Source organism: Triturus cristatus, chromosome 2_1, assembly GCF_964204655.1.
Source record: "Triturus cristatus chromosome 2_1, aTriCri1.1, whole genome shotgun sequence".
Lineage (NCBI taxonomy): Eukaryota > Metazoa > Chordata > Amphibia > Caudata > Salamandridae > Triturus > Triturus cristatus.
This window is the reverse complement of record NC_140581.1, coordinates 425,616,786-425,643,894: the sequence shown is the minus strand read 5'-3', so window position 1 is coordinate 425,643,894 and position 27,109 is coordinate 425,616,786. Positions and strand designations below refer to the sequence as shown.

Below are 27,109 nucleotides of genomic sequence, written 5' to 3'. Positions count from 1 at the left end.
CTTTGAAGCTTCCCCCTTCCCAACCTGGGGGAGGAGATTTAGCACCTTGCCCAGGATGTGCATTGTTGCAGACCCAGGAGAGCAGGGGCTTCCTACCCAGGGGTCCAGCAACAGGTCTGCTGTGTGGCAGCTTAGGCAGCCTCTGAACAGACGTGGATTGTAGGTTAGGTTTTAGGGGGCATCTCCAAGATGCTGTGAGAAAGTGGCTCTGTTTATACTGTTCCTTAATAGGTACAGGGTGTACAGAGTCCACAGACCCCAAGGGTTTAACAGAGGTTAAAGTTAGATATAACCTTACTCTCCAAAGTGGTAGCCTGGTCGAGCAGTAAGGCAGTATCAGAGGACGTGTAAAGCATTTGTTGTACTCTCAGTCATCAAAAAGTTCCACACACTCAATAACTGAACTCTAGGCCAATGGTTTGTATATAAAAAATATGTGCTTGTTTTATTTTAGAACCAACACTTGGAATTAAAATATACTTTCTCGACAGGAGATGTTTCATAAAAATACTTTTGTATACGCAATTGACTTTTTAGTAAACAGTTACAAATAGTTGCAGTAGGCAACTCTATTTCTAAACACAATACATTGAGCTCAATGATAAATTCAGATTATATGCAACAGATTACTTTGTAGATGCCTTTTGTAATTCCAGGCTTGGATCCTAGATCCAGTCCTGGGTCAGTTCTCAGAAACAGCTGTTGAAAGTCGACTTTGGTACTGTAGAACAAGTTACTTACCTTCGGTAACGATGTATCTGTAAGAAACATTAGTTAGTTAGATTCCTCACCTTAGAATATCCCCAGGCGTCAGACTGGATCCGGAAGATTTTTCGTCAGCAATACCCCTTGCGCGTCGCTAGGCGTCGTCTGCGGCTCCGCGTCCGTCGTCTGCGCCGGAATGACGTCGGAGTACTTAGACGCCGCCCTCACGCGCCGACAACAGTTCTTGTACATAGCTTTCCGCGCCAGGAACGCAGAGCCATGCAAAGACCAACACTAATAAAATCTAGGGGCCTGAAAAGGATAACCTTAACCCTAGATGTCAGGTCGCACAACGGGGAGGATGGGTGGGTCGGTGAGGAATCTAACTAACTAATGTTTCTTACAGATACATCGTTACCGAAGGTAAGTAACTTGTTCATCTGAAAGAAACACGTTAGTTAGATTCCTCACCTTAGAATAGATACCCAAGCAATACCATCCCCGGTGGTGGGTCTGCGAACCAAGATCACACCAGAAAGTCCTGGAGGACAAAACGGCCAAAGAAGCCATCCCTCCGGACTTGGCTGTCAAGGCAAAAATGCCTGGCAAACGTGTGTAGCGAAGCCCACGTCGCCGCCTGACAGATGTCCTGCAAAGGGACACCCCGTCCCAAAGCAGTAGTAGCCGCTGTGGCCCGAGTAGAATGGGCGCGCAGCCCAACAGGAGGGTCCTTTTTTGCCAAGGAATAACAAATTTTGACCCACCGAGAGATGGTCCGTTTGTGCACAGCTTTCCCCTTCTTAGCACCCACGTATCCAACGAAAAGTTGGTCGTCCACCCGGAACTGCTTTGTGCGGTCCAGATAAAAGGAGAGCGCACGTTTTGGGTCCAGACGGTGGAGCCTCTCTTCCTCTTTGGAAGGATGCGGAGGCGGAAAGAAGGTGGGCAAGGTGACAGACTGCCCAAGATGAAATGGAGTCACCACTTTCGGAAGAAAGGAGGGACGAGGCCGAAGGCCAACCTTGTCCGGATGAACAGAGAGAAAAGGAGGCTTTGAAGATAAAGCCTGGAGCTCACTCACCCGTCTAGCCGAGGTGATGGCTACCAGAAAAGCAGTCTTAAGCGTCAGCAGACGAAGAGGACAATTATGAAGAGGCTCAAAGGGAGCGCACATTAGAAATGTGAGAACAAGATTCAAGTCCCACTGAGGCATTACAAAAGGGACAGGAGGGAACGTGTGAATAATACCCTTTAGAAAGCGTGCAACTACAGGGGACTTGAAAAGAGAAGGCTGATCAGGAAGCCGCAAGAAGGCAGAGATGGCAGCAAGATAACCTTTCAGGGTGCCCAGGGCAGAGCCATGCCGGGCCAAAGAAAGAAGAAACAGTAGAACCTCAGAAAGAGGGGCGGAAAGGGGATCCACAGCCTTTGCTGTGCACCATGCCACAAATTTGTTTCACCGGCAGGCGTATACCGTCTTTGTGGAGGGACGCCTGGCTGCCAGAATGATATCACAGACTTCAGGAGGCAAGTCAAATGGCATCAACTGCCGCCGATCTATCTCCACGCATGGAAGTGGAGGATGGACAGGTTCGGGTGGAGGACCGTCCCCTGCTGCTGCGACAGAAGATCCTCCCGAAGGGGCAGACGTATCGGAGGATCGGTCAACATACTGAGTAGCTCGGGATACCAGTACCTTCGTGCCCAATCCGGAGCCACCAAGATGACTTGGGCCCGGTCGTGCCTGATCTTCTTCAGCACTCTGGGCAGAAGTGGTATAGGCGGAAAGGCGTACAACAGACCGCAACTCCACTCGTGACGAAAAGCGTCGCCGAGCGAGTGCCGCCTTGGAAATTCCAATGCGCAGAACTGCTGACATTGCGCGTTCTCTTCGGTGGCGAATAGATCTAACCAAGGCTCTCCCCACTGCTGAAAGAGACCTTGCACCACTTCGGAGTTCAGACGCCATTCGTGATCCATCATGCACCGGCGGCTGAGTTAGTCTGCTCTGGCGTTCAGAGAGCCCGCCAGATGTTGAACCACTAGGGTGACGCCCTGGTGTTCCAGCCACGTCCAGAGGCGCAGAGCCTCCTGACAAAGGGTCCACGACCCCACCCCGCCCTGTTTGTTGCAATACCACATGGCGGTGGTGTTGTCCGTGAACACCTGCACGACACTTCCCCTGACAGAGGGAAGGAAGGCTTTCAGTGCAAGCCGGATTGCTCTCAACTCCAACAGGTTGATGTGGAGACGAGACTCCGCCGGAGACCAGAGGCCTCTGATCTCCGCCTCTCCCATATGGCCACCCCATCCCAGGAGGGACGCATCCGTCACTACGACATGCTCCGGTTGGGGAAGGGAGAGGCTTCTGCCCATGACCCAATCGCGGTCCGTGAGCCACCACTGCAACTGCTGTGCAGTGCCCTCCGAGATCAAGACATGGTCGGACAGGTTGCCGTGATGCTGGGCCCACTGAAACTTCAGGTCCCACTGCAGAGCCCGCATGCGCCGTCTGGCGTGATGCACTAGTAGGATGCAGGAGGCCATCAGCCCCAGAAGCCGCAACACTAGCCTGACCGAAACCCAGGATAGAGGCCGAAAGATGGGAATCAGGGCCTGAATATCCTGGACCCGCTGTTCCGGTGGATAGACCCAGAACTGCGCCGAATCAAGAACCGCTCCGATGAAGAGGAGCTTCTGAGAGGGACTCAGGTGTGACTTCGGCACGTTGATGGAAAACCCCAGCAAATGCAGGAGATCCGCCGTAGTCTGGAGGTGGGAGACGACTGCCTGGGGCGAGCCCGCCTTCAGCAACCAGTCGTCGAGATAGGGGAAGACTGGAACCCCTGATCTGCGCAGATGAGCTGCGACCACCGCCATCACTTTCGTGAACACCCGAGGGGCACTGGTGAGGCCGAAGGGGAGCACGGTAAACTGAAAGTGCTCTTGACCCACCGTGAACCGCAGGTAACGCCGGTGGGCCGGCAGGACGGGGATGTGGAAATATGCGTCCTGCAAGTCCAACGCCACCATCCAGTCTCCAGGGTCGAGGGCAGCTAGAACCTGAGCCAAAGTTAACATCTTGAACCTCTCCTTCCGGAGGAAGGCATTGACTTTCCGGAGGTCCAAGATAGGGCGTAGGCCCCCTTTGCCCTTCTTGGGAACCAGAAAGTAGTGGGAACAACAACCACGACCTACTTCTGGGCTCGGAACGCGCTCGACGGCCCCCTTGGCCAAGAGGGCCGAAACTTCCTCGTGGAGAAGATTCAAATGATCCCCCGAGATATGGTGGTGCTGCGGTGGCATGGCTGGAGGGGTCGTCTCGAAGGGGAGGGAGTAGCCCCTTCGGACGATTTGCAGCACCCACCTGTCCGATGTGATGGACCGCCAGTGGAGCAGGTGATGGCGAACTCTGCCGCCCACTGGCGTGGAATAGGCCTGAAAGCTCGGACTAGGAAGGCTTTGAGGCGGATGCTGCCGGGGTGGATGTGGGCTGACCGCGTCGTCCTCCAGAACCGCCTCGGCGGAATCCGCGACCGCGCGCAGGTTGGTTCTGCGGCTGGTGGCTAGGCGTACGTGAGGAGGCACCCCTTGCTTGGCCACGAAAGGGGCGAAAGGCGGAAGTTTGCGATCGCAGGGCCGAGAGGCCCAAGGACTTGGCCGTAGCCCGGGAGTCCTTAAAGCGATTCAGCGCACTGTCCGCTTTCTCGCCAAAAAGGCGAGTGCCATCAAAGGGCATGTCCATGAGAGTGCTCTTGACATCGCCCGAAAATGACGTGGACCGCAGCCAGGCGTGACGTCTAAGCGCCACTGTGGTATAAATTGCCGTACCCAGCGAGTCCGTAGTGTCAAGCCCACATCGGATAGCATGTCGCGCTGCATCCCTCCCATCGGCCAGAGCCTGGGTAAGTCGTGTCTGAACCTCCTCCGGACACAGGGGCAGCACGTCCTCCAACGCATCCCACAGAGAGTGGGAATAACGGTCCAAGAGACAGGCGGTGTTCAAAGACCGCAGGCCCAAACTAAGGGAGGAGAACAGCTTCTTGCCAAACTGTTCCAGTCTCTTGGAATCCCGGTCCGGCGAGCGGTCGGGAAGGAGGGTTGGGAGGTAGAGGCCTGTATAACCAGGCTCTCGGGGGTAGGGTGTTGGGACAGAAAACTGGGGTCGCCCGGAGCAGGGCGGTGGCGCCTGGCGACGTTCCTGTTCACAGGAGGAACTGTGGAGGGCTTGGACCAGGTGCCCTGCAGAACGTCAATGAGGGCCTCATTGAATTGCAGCAGAGGCTCAGTGGAGCTTGCTGCAGACTGAAGCACCTCAGTGAGGACGTTAGTCCTCACAGCCACGGCAGGTAGCTCGAGCCCAAGGGCTGCGGCCGCCTTGCGCAGCACCACAGAGAAAGCAGCACCCTCCTCCGAAGTCGGAGGAGAGATGAATCCAGTGTCCGGAGAGGTATCCAGACCACTGGCCTCCCCCAGTTCATCTGCCCAGTCCTGTGACATTTGAGCCTGAGTGGCCATAGGATCCTCGGATCCCTCCCAGTTGTCCCCATCATCCGATTCCTGGTATACAGGAGGAAGGATCGGAGCCGGGCGATAGACAAAATGTGTCTCCAGCAGCGCCGAACGCGGCGTCCATAGACGCCGGGCCCGGAGCGGGGCTGAACTGGGGCTCGACGTCGAGCAGAGTCGGCGTCGGAGGTGGTACCGGTGTCGACGCCGGCGGAGGAGGCGTGACGAGGTCGACCGGCGTCGGCGGGGACTCGGGAACGGGTCCCTCGGGCGCTTGCGGCGTCTAGGCCGGCGCCGTCAACGGCGCCGGGGCCGGAGCCGCCGGCAGGCAAGGTAGCCCAGTCGGGTCCGCGGGGCCCGAAGGCGCGCCAGCGGGCGTCGACGGCGGAGCCAGGCTCCTCATGGCCGAGAGGAAGGCACTGACTTCTGCCGGCGTCGCGTCAGTCCCAGGGACCGGTGGGTATGGGGACTTGCACGGCGCCTGTGGCGCCGCCGGAGCCACGGGGGTGGAACCACCCTGACCCTCGGCCGAGTCGCGCGACCGGCGAGGGGAGTCCGAAGAGCGGTGTCGCCTCTTGGACTTCTTGGAGTGCTTCGACTTACCCGAAGACTTGGATCCCGACGACCGATGATGACGTCGGCTGCGGCTCCGCGACCGATCCTTGGACCTCCTCCTGGACCGGGATCGAGAGGGGCGCGGAGCCGAGTGGCGAATCTAGAGAAGCTTACGGGACCGCTCCCGTCTAGCCTTCGAGGTCAGGGCCTTGCAGTCCGAACACGACTCCGCGTCGTGGTCGAGGCCCAAGCAGTAAAGGCACCGGCGGTGATGGTCCGTAACCGACATCAAGCGGCTACAGTCAGCACAGGCTTTAAAACCAGGCATCCTACCGGCACCGAAGTCGAGACAAGATCAAAAAGGATCGAAAAAGTTAGTCAAAAAATGACAAAAGGGGTAGCTCTCCCGGATCTGCACTTACTGGCGCGGAAAAAAGAAGAACTGACGTCAGCGCGCGAGGGCGGCGTCTAAGTACTCCGACGACGTCATTCCGGCGCACGACGCCGACGACGGACGCGGAGCCGCAGACGACGCCTAGCGACGCGCAAGGGGTATTGCTGACGAAAAATCTTCCGGATCCAGTCTGACGCCTAGGGATATTCTAAGGTGAGAAATCTAACCAACGTGTTTCTTTCAGATATGATTTTTAACTAATATTTAACTATTTCAAAAGTGAGCACTTAGAAAATATTTCAGAGCAAACAATCAATGATTCCCTATGTAAGGAAATGTAGGTTACAGGTACAGTAGGTTATCGTTACTTTTGTAATCCAGTACTGGGTGTCTAGACACAGTACTGGGACATTTATCCAAAACAGGTAAGTAATTACGTTTTCAGATGTTATACGATTTTTGAGGAATATTTAGAAATTGCAGAAATCAACACTTAAAAGAAATTTCATAGAAAAGCAGTCAATGGTTTCCTATGGAAGAAAAATGAGTTAAAGCTAAGTATAGTTGTGGGTACTTTTCAGAGTCAGTGCTGGGCACCAAGATCCAGCACTGGGAGCTCACCTAAGAGCAGGTGAGTAAATTCGTTTTTGGTACTCGGCTGATTTTTGGTGAATATTTTGAGTTTTGAAAAGTTCACACTTAGAAGAATTTCCAAGAAAAAGCCAGTCAATGTTACCCTATGAGAAAAATGAAGTTAGCGGTTTAAGGGTAAGTACTCGACTGGCAGAGTTGAAGTTCTGGGCATAGACTCAGGGGTCTCCCAGTGTCAGGTAGGTACAGTCAGTTCACCCTCAGCGGTTTCAGGACGGCCGGGTGCAGAGAGAGCTAGGCCCAATGTTATCCTATAAGGGCTAGGGGGGCCTGGGTTGCTGGCTGCTGTCGGGCAAGCCACGCGGCTGTGAGAGCTGGGCTCCTGGTCACTTACTCAGGGCAAGTGGGGAAGTGGGTTAGAGTAGAGTTTTCACTGCCAGGGCCACTCGGGCGGCTGGCTGCAGGGTGCTTTTGAGCAGTCGGGCACTCAATTTATTTCTATGGGAAATCTCCGGTTTGGAAAAAGACTGCAGGCTCGGGGACGAGGACTCTTCGGGTGCCACCACCACTTTGAGGGGTAAGTTGGAGGATAGGTAGGTACCCCGGGATTGGGCACAGAGGGCCGTGGGGCGCCGGGTGCAGGGGTGCCTTTTGATGTCGGAAATCGAATATGCTACTTACCAGTATGAATCTGTTCTTGGCATGTAGGGCTGCTGACATTCATATCTGTGCATAGATCGCCGCCTAGTGTTGGGTCTGGATGATTGCACATTGTTGTCCTGGAAGAGGCTTCGAAGTATCACGAGATAGGTGGCTCCTCCCCTGGACTACAGTGCGCATGGGCATCCCCTCCATCCTTAGATTGTTTTTCGCCATTGTGGCATAGATGGAGTATAATACAGTGAATGATGACCATGCTAACCAGTGATTACTGAATGCTACAGCTGCTGCAGGCGCCGGGGAGGAGGGTGGGCGATATGAATGTCAGCAGCCCTACATGCCAAGAACAGATGCATACTGGTAAGTAGCATATTCGGTTCGAGGCATGTGGGCTGCTGAATTCATATCTGTGCATAGATTATATAGCAGTCCCTCCCTTTAGCGGCGGCTGCCCGTGCCAGCTGCAGCAGTCTGAAAAAGAGTTTTGAGAACAGCCTGTCCTACAGCAGCTTGCTGTCTTGTGTACATCTACACAGTAGTGTTTGGTAAAGGTATGTATAGTGGACCATGTGGCTGCTCTACATATCTCCTCTAGAGGAATATTTCCCAGAAAAGCCATGGAGGCCCCCAATTTTCGTGTGGAGTGGGCTCTTGGAGGAATCTTTAGTGTGCGCTTAGCTTTTTGATAGCAAATCTGTATACACTTAACGATCCACCTAGCTATTCCTGCTTTGGAAATGGGGTTGCCTTTGTGCTGTGGAGAGAAGGCAACAAACAGTTGTTTTGTTTTCCTGAAACTTTGTGTTCTATCAATATAGTACATGAGAGCTCTTTTGATATCAAGTGTGTGGAGCATTCTCTCTGCTATATTCTCAGGATTAGGATAAAACACGGGCAGTTCTATGGATTGGTTCATATGGAACTGCGAGATTACCTTGGGCATGAAAGTAGGGTTGGTGCGTAGTACTACCCTGTTTGCATGAACCTGTATAAATGGCTCTTGAATGGTTAGTGCCTGAAGTTCACTAACTCGTCTTAGGGAAGTAATGGCAACTGGGAAAGCTACTTTCCATGTTAGAAATTGAATCTCACAAGAGTGTAGAGGTTCAAAAAATGGTCCCATCAGTCTGGTGAGGACCACATTTAGGTTCCAGACTGGTGAAGGAGGGTGTCGTGGAGGAATCACACGTCTGAGTCCCTCCAAGAAAGCTCTGATGGCAGGCACTTTGAACAGAGAGAGGTGCTGCCTATTCTGAAGGTAAGCTGCCAGTGCGGTTAAATGTATACGGATGGAATTGTATGCTAGATTGCATCGGTATAAGTGTAATAGATAACAGATAATGTTTTGCGTTGATGCATCCAGCGGATTGATGTCATTATTTTTACAATAAATGACAAATCTTTTCCACTTAGCCGCGTAGCAGGCTCTGGTAGTGGGTCTCCGTGTCTCCTTGATGATATTCATACATTCTGGAGGCAAGTTAGGTAGCCAAATTCTAAGATCTCAGGAGCCAGATCGCTAGGTTCAGCTGTTGCGGATCTGGGTGCTGAATCTCGCCATGGCTCTGCGTCAAAAGTGTGGGTGTGAGCCGTAGCCTTTGATGCGGTACCACGGAGAGTTCCAGAAACGTGGTGTACCATGGCTGACGTGGCCACGTTGGAGCAACCAGGATGAGCGTCATCAAGTGTTGCTTGAGTTTGCGTGCCACCAGCGGTATTAACGGTGCTGGGGGAAAAGCGTACGCAAATCTGCCGGACCAGTTCATCCATATTGCATTGCCCTGCGACTGTGGATGTGGGAACCTGGCGGCAAAGTTTAGGCATTTTGCGTTTTCCCTTGTGGCGAATAGGTCTATCTCTGGATGACCCCACTGCTGGAAGTACGGTTGGAGTACTGATGGATGTATTTCCCACTCGATCATCTGGTGGCTGTGTCTGCTGAGCAGGTCTGCCATCTGGTTGTCTTTGCCCGGGAGGTGTTCCGCCATGAGGAAGATGTTCCTCTGAATGGCCCACTTCCACATGCTCTGAGCCAGATGAGACAACTGTGGCGAGTGTGTTCCTCCCTGCTTCTGTATGTAGTACATGGCAGTCATGTTGTATGTTCGGATCAACACGACTTTGTTCCACAGGTGCATTTTGAATGCTTTCATGGCTAGGAAGATTGCCATCAGTTCCAGAAGGTTGATGTGCATCTTCTTTTGCTGTGTCGTCCATAGTCCCTGCACTGTGTAATTGAGCACATGAGCTCCCCATCCCTGGAGAGACGCGTCCGCCGTCAGTATGATTTGTGGAACAGGCTCCCGGAACGGTCGGCCCTTGCACCAATGCAGAGTTGTATGCCCGACCGCTCACCAACACTTTTAATTGTCCGTGGGCCTGATTCCACTGGCGTGCCAAGCACTCCTGAAGCGGGCGCATATGTAATTTTGCGTGCGGGACTATGAAGATGCAGGAGGCCATCATGCCTATCAACTGCATAAACACTCTTGCTGGGAGTGAGTGTTGAGGTCTGAACTTCTTTATGAGCAACTGAATGCTGTTGATCCTGACTGAATTTGGTTGTGCCGTGGCAGCCAGAGTGTCTATGGTTGCGCCTAGGTACTGCTGTACGTGGTTGGGTTGAAGGTGGGACTTTGGATAATTCAGTGAGAAGCCCAGGCTGTGAAGAAGGTGAATGGTGTGGGACATGTGGCTGGCACAGTGCTGGGCCGACTTTCCCTGGACAAGCCAGTCGTCCAGATAAGGATAGACATGTATGTGTTGTCTCCTTAAGTGTGCCGCCACTGTAGCCAGGCACTTGGTGAAAACTCTGGGTGCCGTAGTTACCCCGAAAGGGAGGACTTTGAACTGGTAATGCTGATTGAGAACAGTGAACCTGAGATACTTTCTGTGTGAGGGGTGTATGGGTATATGGAAATACGCATCTTTGAGGTCTAATGTTGCGAGAAAGTCTCCCTGACTGAGCAACGGTAGGACTTGTTGCAGAGTGAGCATGTGAAAATGCTCTGACAGAATGTAACGGTTTAGAGGTCTTAGATCTAGTATGGGTCTGAGAGATCCATCCTTTTTGGGGATCAGAAGATACAGTGAGTACACCCCTGATCCTCGTTCCTTTGCAGGCACGAGATCTATGGCTCCTTTTTGGAGCATACTGAGGACTTCCTGTTGGAATAAATGCAAGTGCTCTGCGGACATATGATGGTGTCTTGGTGGTATGTTGGGTGGAGTGGATGTGAACTCTAGACAATAACCGTACTGGATAATTTCTCTCACCCACCTGTCTGTAGTAATGGATTCCCAGACTGGCAGGAACCGTTGGAGTCTCCCCCCGACAGGTGTTACGTGGTCAGGGGGCAGTGACAAGGCGTCACTGTTTGTTGGTGGCGTTGATCGAGTGATGGCGCTTTCGATACCGACGGCTCTTTAGGATAGTTCGACGCCGGGCATTTATGCGGGGCGGAAGAACGAGAGGAATGATCTTGGGTAAGGCCTTGAGGCGATCCCGCGACCTGAGCCTTATCGAGTGTCTCTTTGGGCCCCGAGGCGACCTGTGGGCGTAGCTCCTCTTCCGAGCTATCCTCCTCGGCCCCAAGGGCCTCTCCGCCGTCTCCTACCTGGTCGACGACTTCATCTAGAATATGTTCGTCCTCGGCATCATAGTCGGATTCACGCTCCGACTGCAGATCCGATATCTCTCCTTGAACTTCAAGGTCCACGACCTACTCATCTTCGGTCCCGAAGATGTTGTCCGGGTTTGGCGCTGCTTTCTGCGCCTCGAGCCGAGCTGCTCGACGAATGCGAAGTGTTTTCTTCGATCGAAACCTGGAGCACGCCATACAGGTGGCTTCGTCGTGGTTTGGAGAGTGGCACTTGTTGCACACCGGGTGCACGTCGAAGCGAGCATATTTAGCGTTGCAAAGAGGGCAACGCTTGAAGGGGCTATTCGATGTCTTTGGTTCCATCGTCGATCTTGATCGGCTCTGACGTGGAAGGGCAAATGGCTAACTTCGATGAAGATACTCGGCGCTGAACGATAACGAGTAATAGGCCTAAATACTCTAAGAGCTAAGATTAGGACATCCGAACCCAATGGCGGAAAAAAACAATCTAAGGATGGAGGGGATGCCCATGCGCACTGTAGTCCAGGGGAGGAGCCACCTATCTCGTGATACTTCGAAGACTCTTCCAGGACAACAATGTGCAATCATCCGGACCCAACACTAGGAGGCGATCTATGCACAGATATGAATTCAGCAGCCCACATGCCTCGAACCTTACCCTCTTGTTGATCGCGGTTGGGGTGGCACTCTGTTCTGAGGCTGCAAGCTTCTTCAGGATAGTCGAGGGGGGTCCTTGGGTGCCGGACTCGGGGTCACAGTTGCCGTGGGGTCGTCCTCGTGGGTTTAGTTCACTCCGGCACTGGCCAGGCTTGGCGGGTGCAGAGTGGGCTGGGATCACGGTTCCGGGCTGCTGCCAGGGGTGAAAGGTAGGTTCTAAGTAGAGCCTCTACTCATGGGAGGCCCAGGGGATTAGAGTTCAAAGGTAGCCAGGTCCTCCGGGGTTTCTGAGGTTGCTGGCCACAAGAGATGCTGGGTTTGGAGCAGGAGCAAGTCCGAGGTCGACAGGCCGGTAGGGCTGGGGCCAAAGCAGTTGGTGTCTCCCTCTCCTTTGCAGCTGCAGTGCAGGTCTTCTTTTCTTCTTGCTCTTCTTGTGGTTTCGGAATCTGGAATCTGGGGAAGGAAGGTTCAGGGTGCCCCTAAATACTAGATTTGGGGGCGTTACAGGTAGGTGAAGGCCAGGGACCAATGGGTCCTTGTCCTGGGGTGGGTACACCCCCTATCCTGCCCCTCTCCTGTGGGAGGGGGGCAGTAGCCTAATCCTGATAGGGTAGGGCCTCCCATCTTCAAGATGGCGAGAGCCCGGAGATGTGCTTCACCTCGCCTCCCCCACCTGAGGGGTGGGGTTGGCAGGCTGGCACATCCCCTGTCCTTGTATGGGGTTTCCGGCCAAGCTTCCCGCCAGAGTGGGGGGTTGCAGTGGCCTGGGGAAACTCCTAGAGACGGCAGGCCTTTGAAGCTTCCCTTTGCTATCCAGGGGACCAGCAACGGGTCTGCTGTGTGGCAGCCTGGGCAGCCTCAGAGCAGACGTGGATTGTAGGTTAGTTGTAGGAGGGCATCTGTAAGATGCCCTCTGGGGTGCTTGGTACATTAAATCTCACACTGGCATCAGTGTGGGTTTAATGTGCTGAGAAGTTTGATACCAAACTTCCCAGTCTTTAGTGATGCCATTATGGTGCTGTGGAGCTCATGTTTGACGAGCTCTCAGCACCATGTACTCTTAAATGGCAACACTGCACTTACAGTGCCCGGGAATGGACCTGGGTACTGTAGGGGCACAGGGCTCCTGCTCCTGTGCCCACACCATGGGCATAAGGCACCCAGCCAGAGGGGTGACTGACATATGCCCTGGCAGTGTGGGTGTTGGGCATGGCACACAGGGATGTGTGCCATGTCGACTGTTTTGTCTTGTACCCAGACACCCAGCCTGCAAGGGCAGTGTGTGTGTGTGTGTGTGTGTGTGTGTGTGTGTGTGTGTGTGTAAGGGTACAGGGCCTCTAAGGGTTGCACAATGAGTGCTGCAGCCCTTAGAGGCCTTCCCTGGTCACCTAGGGTACCATTTACCAGGGGCTGACATGAGGTCAGGGTTTGCCAATTTCGGTTTTGAATTTTAGGGAAGGAACTTGTGCCCTGGGCACCTGATTGGCAGGAGTCCAGGGCACACTCAGTCAAAGTACATTCAGCAAAAAGTGGGGGCATACCATGCAAGAAAGATGGCACTTTCTCACACAAGTGTTGTGTGTGGAGAGGAACCTTGGATAAGTGAGACACTTGTTGTTGGTTCCTGCTCCTCTTAACAGTTGTCCACCTACCACACACGCATCTGCATAAGGAATGTCTCTGTGGAATCTTATACTCTCACTTTTGTGTTGGATCCTTCGCCTGGCTTGTCTGTTGGAATGAGTTGGTGTGGGATAGTGGGTTAGAAACAACCCCTTCTTCTTGTGTGCCAGCTCTCCTCAGGTGACCCCTAAACTGTAAGGCTCCCATGGACTCCACAGTCTCGTCTTTTTTCAGCAGCTGACATTTATCATCCACTGCCCTACCAAAATGCTGTTTCCCTTTGGAAGGCATATTGACATTAGCCTGGACTTTATTTTTCAACCCAGACACTCGCAGCCAGGCGTGTCTCCTCAATGTTTTTCTACTTTCTCTACTTTCCTTCAGCCCACAGGTGTTTTGGCCCGAGGCAGTTTTTTGTGTTTTTGAGTCAATGTCCTCAACTCGCCTGTTCCTTGCTTTTGTAGTGTTGCTCGACTGTGCTTTTTGTGCGTGTTTCTTGTGCTCTTCCTTGACATCTATGGTCTTTCTTTCGACATCCAAGCCTTTTTCTTCGGCAAGGTCATCCCCTTCCTCGCTTGACAGGAAGAGGTCTCTCAACGACAAACCTTCATTCTGAGCCTGCCTCCTTTATTCCTAGGCTCTCAGCGTCTTAGGCATGACCTCAGCACACAACTCGCAGCCCTTGGTGTTGTGGTCTCTCAATAGGTAAAGGTTGCATACTTGGTTGCTGTTCCTCTGTGCAAACTTCTTGTGGCTCTCCGGGCAGAACCTAAAGGACATATCCTCCATTTCAACCAGCGCAGGGTGCCCCTTGGCTACGCATTCTCTGACCACCTCCTGTCAGCCACCTACACACCCCACATCCTTCGGTGTTTTTCAGTGGCTCACCTTGCTGAATATCCTTCTCTTTCTGCTGCAGTGGTGTTTGTGCGTGAAAGGAATATGCTACTTACCAGTATGCATCTGTTCTTGGCATGTAGAGCTGCAGATCTACACACTTTTGCATAGATCGCCATCTGGTGTTGGGCCCGGATGTTTGCAGTTTGTTTTTCCTCTTGGTAAGTCTTTGGAAGTCACGAGGTCGGTGACTCCTACTTTGGTGCGTATTGCGCATGGGCTTCGGCTCCATCCTCAGATTTGTTTTCGACAGCAGGGAAAGATGGAGCGTAGTAGTAACAGTAAAGAAACCCATGTGTGTTGTATCTAAATAAGATAAACTGGAACAGATACAGGTAGCCGGGGAGGCGTGTATAGATCTGCAGCTCTACATGCCAAGAACAGATGCATACTGGTAAGTAGCATATTCCGTTCGAGGCATATGAGCTGCAGAATATACACTGTGCATAGATTATATAGCAGTACCCAACCCTAGCGGCGACCACCGGCATCCGTTGCAGTTGTTTGGAACAGTGTTTTTAGTACAGCCTGGCCCACACTAGCTTGTTGCTTGGTTTGCACATCTACACAGTAATGTTTTGTGAAAGTGTGCAGTGTTGACCATGTCGCTGCTTTGCAGATGTCATCTAGTGGTATGTTTCCTAGAAAAGCCATAGAAGCCCCTATCTTCCTTGTAGAGTGGGCTTTAGGGGGAACAGATAGCGTTCGTTTTGCTTTGTGGTAGCAAATCTGTAAGCATTTTACAATCCACCTAGCTATCCCTGATTTAGAAATAGGGTTGCCTTTATGTGGTGGAGAGAAAGAGACAAATATCTGTTTGGTTTTTCTGAAAGGTTGTGTTCTTTGGATGTAGTAAAGTAAAGCCCTTTTAACATCCAGTGTGTGTAAAGCCCTTTCCGCAACGGTTTGAGGTTGTGAGAAAAAGACTGGTAATTCTACCGACTGGTTTAGTTGGAATGGAGAAAGGACTTTGGGTAGAAATTTTGGGTTGGTGCCGAGTACAACCTTGTTCTGATGCATTTGGAGAAAAGGTTCCTGTATAGTGAGTGCTTGTATTTCACTAACCCTTCGGAGGGAAGTGATGGCCACTAGAAAAGCTGTTTTCCATGTGAGAAATTGCAGCTCACATTTATGTAATGGTTCGAAAGGGGGTCCCATTAACCTTGTGAGAACTATATTCGAGTTCCAGAAAGGTGAGGGTGGTACTCTGGGTGGAATTACTCTTTTGAGGCCTTCCATAAAGGCTTTGATGGCAGGCACCCTGAAAAGTGATAGGTGCTTCCTGTTCTGTAAATAAGCAGCAATTGCTACGAGGTGTAACCGAATGGAAGTATATGCTAGGTTACACCTTTGTAGATGGAGCAGGTAACATATGATGTGCTGTAAGGACACATTTAAAGTATTGATTGTGTTGTTGTGGCAGTAAACAACAAATCTTTTCCACTTTGCAGCATAGCATGCCCTAGTAGTAGGGTGTCTAGCTTCCCTGATAATATTCATGCAATCAGGGGGAAGGTTAAGGTATCCGTATTCTAGGACCTCAGGAGCCAGATCGCAAGGTTGAGCTGAGCTGGGTCTGGGTGTCTGATCTCTCCATGGTTCTGGGTTAGGAGGCATGGTGAGAGCTGCAACTTTTGCTGTGGCACTACTGAGAGTTCCAGCAGCGTGGTGTACCACGGTTGTCTGGCCCATGTTGGAGCTACTAGGATCAGTGAGGGAGTGCTGTTGTAGCTTTCGCACCACTAATGGAATTAGTGGGAGAGGTGGAAAGGCGTATGCAAATTTGTTTGACCAGTTCATCCATATCGCATTTCCTTTGGACAGTGGGTGTGGGTATCTGGCGGCGAAGCTAGGGCATTTTTTGTTTTCGTGGGTGGCGAAGAGGTCTATCTGTGGATGCCCCCACATCTGAAAGAACGGGTGAAGAACCTGCGGGTGAAGTTCCCACTCGTGGATCTGCAGCGTCTGTCTACTGAGCAGATCAGCCATGGTGTTTTGGACTCCTGGGACATGTTGGGCTAGGAGAAAGAATTTGTGTGTAATTGCCCATCTCCGTATGCTCTGTGCTAGTTGAGAGAGCTGTGGAGAGTGTGTGCCGCCTTGTTTTTGGATGTAGTACATGGCGGTCATGTCTGTGCGGATAAGGACTGCCTTGCCTAAAATCTGTGTGTGAAAAGATTTTAGGGCTAGAAAGATTGCCAGTAACTCCAGATGATTGATGGACCCTTGATTGTAAGGTTTGTATTGTTTATTGTCTCTTCGAAAACTTGAGGAGGTGCCGCGTCCGCGTGCACCACGAAAATTACTACGCTGAAATTGAAGGCTTCCTAGTGATCTAGCTGTTTCAGTGTCTTTCTTTATGGACTGTAGAGCTTCATCGACATGGCTCCCAAATAAAGACTCTCCGTCATATGCCATGTTTAGGATCATGGACTGAACCTCCTGACGAAAGGATGTAGATTTTAACCATCCTTGCCTACGCAGAACAGCCGCTCCGGCAAGCTGACGGAAACCCATGCAGGCGATGTCTACTGCACAATCGATTATTTCCGCCGATGCCGCTTCTCCCTCTTGGAGCAACTTCATTGCCTCCACTTTAGATGGCTCTGGTAACTCCTGAACCACATCCGAGATATCAGCCCAAACTTGTCTGTCATATCGTCCCAGGATGGCCAAGGCATTAGCTGCTCTAACCACCGTAGAGGCCATAGAAGAGAATTTACGCCCTATGGCATCCATCCGACGTCCGTCACGATCCGGAGGTGAGGTGATAGAAGATGCCGGATTTTTCGCCTTACGTTGCGCTGCCTGCGTAACGACCGACTCAGGTTTAGCCTGACCCGTGAGGCATGCTGGGGTTCCTATTGGTGCCTTATATTTCTTTTCTAATCGAGGCACCTGAGCTGGCAAGGTATTTGGTGTCTGCATTAACTTCTTGCCCTCTTCCCAAATAAACTCAACTATGGGAATAGCATGAGTCTGTTTGTAAGGTTGATTCTTGAAATCATAAAGGAAGCAATCTTCCTCCCTGCGCTCCGTTGTTAACTTAAAACGGTGTGATGCCCTTTCCATCAGTTGGTGAAAGTTGGCTATGTCCACTGGAGGTGAATCCCCTGTTACTATCTGTGAGGGGGATGGTGTTTGTGCCTGGTAATTGTCCCACTCCGCCATATCATCATCATTGTCATCTACATCCCCATCATCATCTGGGATTTCACCCTCTTCTGTGTCCTGAGGGCCTTCCTCTACAGGCTCATAATGAGGCAACAATCTTTCCGGAACCTGTCGTGGCGGTACAGGCGGCATCTGAGGAGCAGGATCTACAATAGGTACCGGTGGAACAACTGCTGGAATCACCGGGGTTGACGGAATCTCTGAACGTTGAGGGGATAGAGGGAACCGTTGGTTGTAGTCGTCCAACATGCGTTGGAGATTAGTAATGAGCGACAAAGGAAGGGTCGCCGTTCTATGCTTCGGAGGGGCCTGGTGTATATATACCGGATCCTCATCCTCACTACTGACATCCTGGCACTTAATAACTAAGTCGGATGGACTTTGTGCCGTTCCGAAAGACTCCGGTAACCCTTCGGACTCCTGATCCGAATCCGTAGCGAATAATGGTGAGGGAGGCTGTGCATCTCCCACAGGAATATTATGTTCCTGGCTATCCGGGCCCACAGTAGGAGGTAACGGTGTCCAAGAAACTCCAGCTAAAGATGAAACCGATGCTGAAGCTAGCTGAGGCTGTTGTTCCCTTCTTGTTTTCTGGGTAGACGCAACACCTCTTATTTGTACCCTTACGAATGTCTGTGGAGATGTACTCGTCGATGGAGCCGTCGTCGACGGAATGATGGTCGACGGAATTATCGTCGACGAAGTCTGTGGCAACAAAATTGCCGTCGTCGGAATCGCCGTCGACGGAGCCGTCGTCGACGGGGCCACCGTCGACGGAGCCACCGTCGACGGAGCCACCGTCGACGGAGCCGCTGCCGACGGAGCCGTCGCCGACGGAGCCGTCGTCGAGGTCTTCGTAGATAAGGTTTTCGTCGACGGAACCACCGTCGACAGTGTCGTCGACGGGATCTTCTTTTTCTTCGCCGACGGAGCGGGCGTCGACGAGCTCGACGACGTCTTCGTCGACGGCACAGTCTTCGTCGACGGACCCTTTGCCTTCTTCGTCGACGTCGAAGTAATGGGCACAATAGAAGTCACCGCCCTCGAAGAACTGATGGTAATCGTCGACGAGGATAACGTCGACATAACGCTCGTCGACGACGAAGCAGCTGACGTCGTCGTCGGGGTCACCGTCGACGAGGTAGAAACAGCAGATCTCGTCGTCGGGAGCATCGTCGACGAGGCTGACAATTTTTTCCCAGAGGAAGTAGACGCCTCAGCAGCCTGAGAACAGTGTCCCTTAGGCGACAAAGCAGTAGGTGAGACCACAGAGGTGGCAGTTGTCAGAGGCAAAGCCAGCTTCCTCTTCTTCAGGAAAGGAGATGGTAACTCCTGCACACTACTGCGCTTAGAGGCTGGTTGGGAACGACCAGAAAAGAGACTTTCCACATCAGAGAGTGGGTTATCCTTGTCCTTCAGTCTCTGTAGCCATATTAGCAGGCGGCCCTCTCTGTCCTTTAGAGTTTTTGTAGAAAAAGTTCTACAAAATTTACATTTTGCCACCTCATGGTCAGGATATAAACAGTAAATACACTTACTGTGTGGGTCCTCAGAGAACAAACGCAGCTTTCCACATGAAGAACATGGTCTGAACAAAGATTTCTTACTAGAAGACATCCTTACTGACAAAAACTGAGCAGAGCTCAGGTAGACTCCCTGTCACACGACGTGCGGTAGAAAATCTGAGGTGAGAAGCTCTGAGGAGAAGGTTCTAGAGAGGGGCTGACGCCTGATTGGCTGGAGTTCGGACTTACATAATGACAGAGATAGACTACAAAGGTCTTTTGTCTCTCTCCATTGTATTCCTATGGAGTTTTCTCTTATAGGTACACTATGTGTGTTTTACACCTATATGCACTAATTATATGATTACTTATGTATATATTTTACTATATATATATATATATATATATATATATATTGCTATTTTATTTACCGTGGGACTCCCACTCCGACGACGGGGAATATTCAAGCATGTGAATCTATGAAAGACACCCTAATACTGGAGAACTTTTGTTGCGGTGTCCATGTGCCCTGCACTGTGAGGTGTAGTAGATGAGCTCCCCAGCCGGAGAGCGCTGCGTCTGTTGTCAGGATTATTTGTGGAACCGGGTCCAGGAACGGTCGACCTTTGGAAAGATTTGTGGTGTTCCACCACTGCAGAAAGCGATGGGTGCAACCGTCTACTGTCAGTTGTCCCTGGGCCTGGTTCCACTGGCGCGCCAAGCACTCTTGGAGTGGACGCATTTGGAGTCTTGCATGAGGCACTACGAAAATATCAGTTGCATAAACACTATTGCTGGGAGGGAGTGTTGAAGTATGAATTATTGACGCAAAGGCTGAATGCTTGCAATCCTGGCCGGATTGGGGTAGGCTATGGCCTTTGAGGTGTCTATGGTGGCACCGAGGTATTGCTTTATGTGGGATGGTGTTAACTGGGACTTTTGGTGGTTCACCGTGAAGCCTAGTTGGTGAAGTAGTTGGATTGTAGTGGCGGTGTGGTGTACACATTGGTTGTAGGACACGGCTTTTATCAGCCAGTCGTCCAGATACGGGAAGACGTGAATGTGCTGTCTTCTGAGATGTGCCGCCACTACCGCTAGGCACTTGGTGAATACCCGTGGTGCTGTTGTGACCCCGAATGGGAGCACCTTGAACTGGTAGTGTTGCCCGTCCACTACGAATCTGAGGTACTTTCTGTGGGCATGGTGTACCGGAATGTGAAAGTATGCGTCTTTCAAGTCCAGTGTGGTGAGAAAGTCGTTCTGGGAGAGGAGCGGAAGTACCTGCTGAAGTGTTACCATGTGAAAATGGTCCGAATGTTTGTATGTGTTTCGAGGCCGGAGATCTAAGATAGTCTCGTCTCTTTTTGGTATCAGAAAATATAGGGAGTAGACCCCTACATTTTGCTGATCGTGGGGGACCTGTTCTATTGCGTGTTTTTGTAGGAGGGAAATTACCTCCTGTTTTAGTAACGTGGAATGTTCTTCTGACATTGGGCGTTGCCTGGGTGGAATGTTGGGGGGGTAGATGTAAGTTCTAGGCAGTACCCTGAACGAATAATTTGGGTCACCCATTTGTCTGATGTGATGGACTCCCAGACGTGAAGGAAATTTTGTAGTCTGCCCCCGACCGGAGTGGGATGGTCTGGAGGGAGCAGGGGAAAGTCACTGGGTAGGCGGGTTGGCAGAGCAGGCGGTATTTGTTTTGCCTCTGCCTTTATTGTTATTGCCTCTATATCCGCCTCTTTGATGACCTTTTGTGAAGGTGGACTGAGGAGGGGATTTGTAGGACGTGGACGCGCTATCTGAGGAGTAGCCTCTGCCCGTGCCCCGAAAGGAAGAGCGCGAAAGGAGCGCCTAGGAGGGTGTGACTGTAGGGCTCCCATAGATAATCTGTGTCTTTTTTCATCTTCCCGAGGGCCTCATCTACCTTTGGACCGAATAGATGTTCTTGCTCAAATGGATGATTTAATATGGAGGCTTGTACCTCAGGTTTAAAGCCTGAAACTCTCAGCCAAGCATGGCGACGGAGGAGGACGCAAGTGTTAATGGCCCTGGAGGCTGTGTCTGCTGCGTCGAAGGCACAGCGTATAGAGGTGTTAGTTATGGTCTTACCCTCTTGAATTAATTCATTGGCCCCATTTCTGTATTTTTCTGGGAGATGTTGCATGATGGTTTCTAGTTCATCATAATGCGCTCTGTCGTATCTGGCCAATAGCGCTTGAGTGTTGGCGATACGCCATATACTGGCTGCCTGTGAAGCAGTGCGTTTTCCTGACGCGTCCAGGAGCTTTGACTGTTTGTCAGGCGGTGGTGCTTCGCCTGACGCCTGGGAATTTGACCTCTTCCTTGCAGTGGATACCACTAGGGAATCCAGTGGCGCTGGCCCTTTGATGTAGGCAGGATCTGTGGGGGCAGCTTTATACTTTTTAGGTCTCGCCTGAGACAGCGCTTTAGCGCTGCTCTGGCGAGACTTATAGTAAGCGAGTTTTGGAAGTGCAAACAGTGGATTTTCAGGCCTCCAAATACAGTGCATGTGCGCCGTCCGGGCGCGCGCACCATTTGGAGGCCTGAAAGCACTCGTTTGCTTTCACTTTCGCCGTGATGTGATCGCGATCCCTTTCAGCGCACCATTTGGCAGCCTGCGTGCCCGCCCCCACTCCCCCCTCCCAACTCCCTCTTCTCAGCTTCAGTGCGCGCTTGTTATCAAGACTCGTCCTTAGACGGCTGCTCCCACTGCCTTCTCATTCCACGTGGCCAGATCATGGGAGGAGCCGAGAAGCCAGAAATGTTAAAATACCCCCCTCCACCCCCACACACACACACACACTTTGCACTAGTCACACAGAGTACGTGTCCTGCTGAAGTCATTTTTGCCACGCCAAAGGGTCACAACGTTTGATTACAGCTCTCTGAAGGTGCGAGTCGGCGCTACACCTTATTAAACCACATTTTTCTGCACCTATTAAGTAATTGGGTAATTTTGCTATCTATGATATTCAAGGGCGGGTTCGAACTCACTCACACCCCATCCATAAAACATCACTGCACACCCCAGCTGTGTGCGCGCGTCACACACACACATCAGCTATGTAAAGTGATGTGTACGTCAGCACGCACACGGCGCATTATCGCATCTAACGCCCATGGTTCTCTGGATTCTGGGTATGTCATTCAGCCGAGGGCACAACGAACCCTGTTACCCATGAGTGACGCAGGGCTGAGCGGGCGGGGCGCCTCCCAACATAATCCGTTTAACCAGACACTTGGCGCTTTGCAGGACCAAACCTAGCGACTATTCGTTGAGAAACTTGCATTATAAAGAGGATTAGGGTTAATCCTCTCGGGGTGCGCTGAGGGAACATGATTTAACAATTGCATTAAATCCAAAATAGAAAGATGCAATGCACCGTGGAGAGTTGGCAGGGCTACGGAGCAGTGACGTCATCACCTTATGTAAGGGCCTTGGTTTTGGCACAACCAGGTTCCCGGGTTTCAGCCGGTGGCACAGGGAGGAAGGCAGAACCACGAAGCAAATGTTTAATCAGCTCCTGGAAACGAGGGACCGGTCCTGGCTGCGCCCTAGAGCCCCTGAGACACCCCTTAAGCGGGCTTTTTGTTGAGTTTGCAAACAGGCCCGGCTTGTCTCCACGCCCCTTCGAGTGCCAAGGCGGGTGCTTGGCCGCTGGTGCCAGCACTGACCACACCTGTGACCTGCCACATGAATTATCTTCTCCGTTTTCTTAATTGGTTTTCAGAGATGGACTCTTCAGACCCTGTGTACACAGCTCTACACGTGCATCGACTTGTTTATTTTATATAAGCGTTGACGATAGCACCTCTGCTCATGGATTCATGGGGCATTGACCACAGAGCTACCCTTCTTCAACTGGGTGATGGCAGCCAGGGGGTGGCAGCGTGTGCCCGCATGGGGGACGTGCTGCTTCTCTTGACTGTAGGTCCTTCGGCAACATCTTCTCCGGGGTACATTTAGGGTGACTGAACCCCTCATTTCTTATGAAACAAGCATTTGCAATGCAATAGGTCTCGCATTTATACGAGTTTGAGCTATTGGCATTGTAAATGACAATGCTTTTTATTTAAGTTTGGTTTTTTAAAAACAAATAAAAGGCACTGTCATTTACAATGCCAATAGCTCAAACTCGTATAAATGCGAGACCTATTGCATTGCAAATGCTTGTTCTCTATGCGTGGGTTTAGGACCCAAGCCCTGACTGGGTCTTTAAAAACCTCTGGCGCATGTTTTATTACCTCTTTGAGCATAGGTAGTATAGCAGTAGACCTATGTGCATTATCAAAGGTGTCTAGGAGGAAATCTTCCTCTACTGGGTCAGTGTGTAGCTCTACCCTGTGATAATGTGCTGCCCTCTGAAGTAGGTGGTGAAAACCTAGTGAGTCTTCTGGTGGAGATGGCCTGGATGGATAAAGGTCATCTTGTGGGACATCTGGAATTTCTGGATTATTGTAATCATCCCAGGGGTCTGGGGATCCTGTAGGGGTGGGATCTTGTGGCACATATGCTGGGTCGTAGTATGGGTCCCCCTGATCATCATGGTCTGGAGACGGGGTCGGAGAGCGATGAGGCAGGGGTGGAGAAGGTGGAGGGGGCAGAGGTGGAGAGGGTGTAGGAGGTGGGGAAGGCACTCTGAAAGGGGAGGTAGCACAGTCCTTCCTCTTTGGAGGTGGAGGTGGTTTGTCCAAATGTCTCTTTTTAGAAGACAGTGCCAAATGCCCAGTTTTTGGATCCTTGGTAAGTATCTTTTGCAAAGGATCCGGTGTAAAATGTTCTTGCGACACTGGTGATTCGGTCGGCGCCGACGTTTTCGGGGCCGATGGCTTTTTTGGAACCTCCGATTATTTGTTCGGTGCCGAGACAGGCTTCGGCGCGGGAGTGTCGGTGCCGAGGGCCTTATGATGTTTGGTCGGCACCGAGAGGCTGGGTTTGGACACCGAGGGCTTTGGTACGGGGCTCGGTGTCGAGGTAGAGGCCGATCTCTTCTTCGGTGCCGAAGGGTGTTTTTCGGCACCGCAGGCAGGCTGGCTCGAGCCCGAGCCGCCGGAAGGCTTACTTGGCTTCTTCACCAGGCCCGAAGGTGGGGAGTTCGAAGCAGTGTCTTTGGTCTTGCCTAGGCCCGGAGGCGAAGGCGTGACCGAAGCCTTTTTGGGTGTCGGCACCGGTGTGGGAGGGGGTACTTTACTCACGACCCTCTGCGCCGGGGTGATGTTCTCCACATCCGAGTCATCTGCTTCGGAAGCACTGACTAGGTCCTCTTCGGTGTGCTGCTGTCCCGGAGCTTCGACGTCATCCCCGAATATGTCAACAGGAACGGAAGTCGAGGAGTGCGCCATTTTCCGTCTGGCCCTTCGATCTCGAATAGTCTTTTTGGATCTAAAAGACTTGCAGGCGGGACAGTCTCGAGCCTCGTGTTCAGGGGAGAGGCAGAGGTTGCACACCTCATGAAGATCGGTGTGGGGGAATTTGGACCCACATCGAGGGCACTTCTTGAATGGAGTTCTTTCCATCAGCCGGGACCGGAGCCTGGATAGGCCCGAAGGCCGCCGTCGATGTCTGGAATCGAAGGTGTGTCGAAGAAGGTGATTGAGGAGATCAGTATCTAAACAATACCGCGGATAGCGAGGATTCCGCTTCGATCGTCGAACTGGAATGTTTGGAACCGGAGCGCGAAGTATTACATCCGAGCCCGATGGCGGAAAAAAACAGTCAGAGGATGGAGCCGAAGCCCATGCGCAATACGAACCAAGGGAGGAGTCACCGACCCCGTGACTTCCAAACACTTTCTCAGAGGAAAAACAAACTGCAAACATCCGGGCCCAACACCAGATGGCGATCTATGCAAAAGTGTGTAATCTGCAGCTCATATGCCTCGAACATTGTATTTTCTTCAAGAGATCATCACTTTCCTTCATCTTTCTTCTCAGGATAAGAGTCTTCATCTGTGCTTCCAGACCCAACAGCAGAAATAATAACTGAAGATGGCGGCCACGCACATGTTCTGTGGCAGGAGTCTTAATGTCAGGAGAAAGATGGACCAGAACCCAAATTGAGGAAACAGTCTATACTCAACAACAAAAAGATTACAAAAGGAGAGTTCTGAACCTAATCACTAGGTGGGGTAAAAGATGCACAGCATGTGAATCAAGAAAAGATTCATATTGCAAAAGTATCGTTTCTTGCACACTAGCTTTATTTGGAAGCCCCAAAATCTAGAAAAATTGAATTAATAGCAAATGTTGAACTATTCCGTGTTCCATTATTCTCCAAATAAAAACGTGAACCCTACTCCAGTGAATGGATCTATTGACAGTGACATAATAGGCCCCAAACCCACTGGGAGACAAAATGTTTTGCCATGAAAATTCCCCAACTTCGGCGATCTGGGTAGCTGTAGTGTTTCGCCATGGGCTCTGCGTCCACCCAGGAAAACCAACTAAACCTATTCATTTTTGAAAAAGAGACACCCAGTAGAGTCCAGGTGGTGTAGCTTGTGTTGATCTTACTATCATTTCTGAAGGAAAGTTTCTGAATCTGGAGGGATCCACAAAATTGTTACCTTCCAGCATTCCCAACTTCTTGTCAAAAACTGTACCCCGATTGCGTGGCTAAGCCTATTATATGTGACAAGAACAAATTAACCAATGGACCACAATGAGAGTGTATCATATGGTCTCAATTTGCATCTCTTCTCCTCGATGGAGGGGGGAAAAACACCCAGGTACGGGCTTCTGGGGAAGCTTTACCCCAGCAAGGTGACCAGAAAAACAAAAAAGGGAATCGCTCTAGTTCCATATACCGCCACCCAGTATTGAGAGCATCAAAGGAATTAATTGGTACACCTTTGACTATACCCATACATGTGAACAAACTAAAATATATATCCATACACAAATACTAATCACTATGAACACCAAAGACACTGATGGTTATGCAGAAACACTGTTGATGCAAACTATTAATGAAAAAAGCAATAACGGTAAGAGAAAACATCAAACCTGCTAGTGCTGCGAGATCTCCTACGAGAACTAGAGCCTCTGGGAGGTGTTCGTGATCTCTTGTCTTTCCTCATTCGGTCATCCTTCTCTCTGGATTTCTCCCTTTCCTTGGGTTTAGGTTTGATTTCTTTATCCTTGTCTCTTTTTCTGTCCCTTTAAACAAAAAGAGATTAGGCATCCTGAAAAAGCTTACAATACATCCCAAAATACATAAACCATAAATTCTTAGGTTTATGACATTTATACTTCAAGAAATATTGCAAACTTCAGGGACTGACTTTTAGTACTTGTTCAAGAAACAATTAACTGCAATGGATATAAGTGGAGTAACACATTGTAAGAAAGTGCCCTCTTTTTGCATGGTTGCCCCACTTTTTACTAAACTGCTGATGTACTTTGACTGAGTGTGCCCGGGGCTCCAGCCAAACAGCTACCCAGGGCCTATGTTCTTACCCTAAAAACTGCATTGAAAACAAAACCCAATTGGCACTCTGGCCACAGGTCAGCCCCTTGTACATGGTACCACGGTTACCAAGCGGTACAAAAAGGGGTGGTGATGGACGGAGCATCAGAACCAATCAAACACTCCCACCCAGTCAACAGATCTGGGTTTGATCCAACACCGTTCTTTAGCCCACTCTGCCACCCCAGTTCAGACATGGCCATATGCAAATCAGTCTGACCCTGTGCCTCATGGGAACAGTCTAGCCCGAACTGCCAAGCCATGTCTTCCCTGGACCGGAAACAGGCTTCCTGGGACCGGTTTCTGGCATTTCAGCTGTCTTCACTGGATTCAAGCAAGCCTGGCTGAAGACAGCTGAAATGCCAGAAACCGGTCTAGGAACCTTGTTTCCGGTCCAGGGAAGGCATGGCTTGGCAATTCGGGCTGGACTGTTCCCATGAGGCACAGGGTCAGACTGATTTGCATATGGCCATGTCTGAACTGGGGTGGCAGAGTGGGCTAAAGAACGGTGATGGATCAAACCCAGATCTGTTGACTGGGTGTGAGTGTTTGATTGGTTCTGATGCTCCGTCCATCACCACCCCCTTTTGTAACGCTTTGTTCGCCATAAGTTGGCAGGGTATGCTCAGACGTGAGTCCCTTGCTCACTTTGCCACTGGATTCAAGCAAGCCTGGCTGAAGACGGCTGAAATGCCAGAAACCGGTCTAGGAACCTTGTTTCCGG

General features: G+C 51.2%; 1 protein-coding gene across 8 annotated transcripts in view; it reads right to left on the bottom strand.

The window, feature by feature from the left end:
* The window catches only part of SREK1 (splicing regulatory glutamic acid and lysine rich protein 1), a 530,578-nt gene that overhangs the window by 209,521 nt on the left and 293,948 nt on the right, over positions 1-27,109 (bottom strand). For all 8 annotated transcript variants that reach the window (XM_085631944.1, XM_085631886.1, XM_085631876.1 and 5 more), the window contains one exon: positions 25,923-26,075. In XM_085631944.1, coding sequence (XP_085488070.1) covers positions 25,923-26,075 — 153 coding nt within the window. The remainder of the gene's footprint in view (positions 1-25,922; positions 26,076-27,109) is intronic.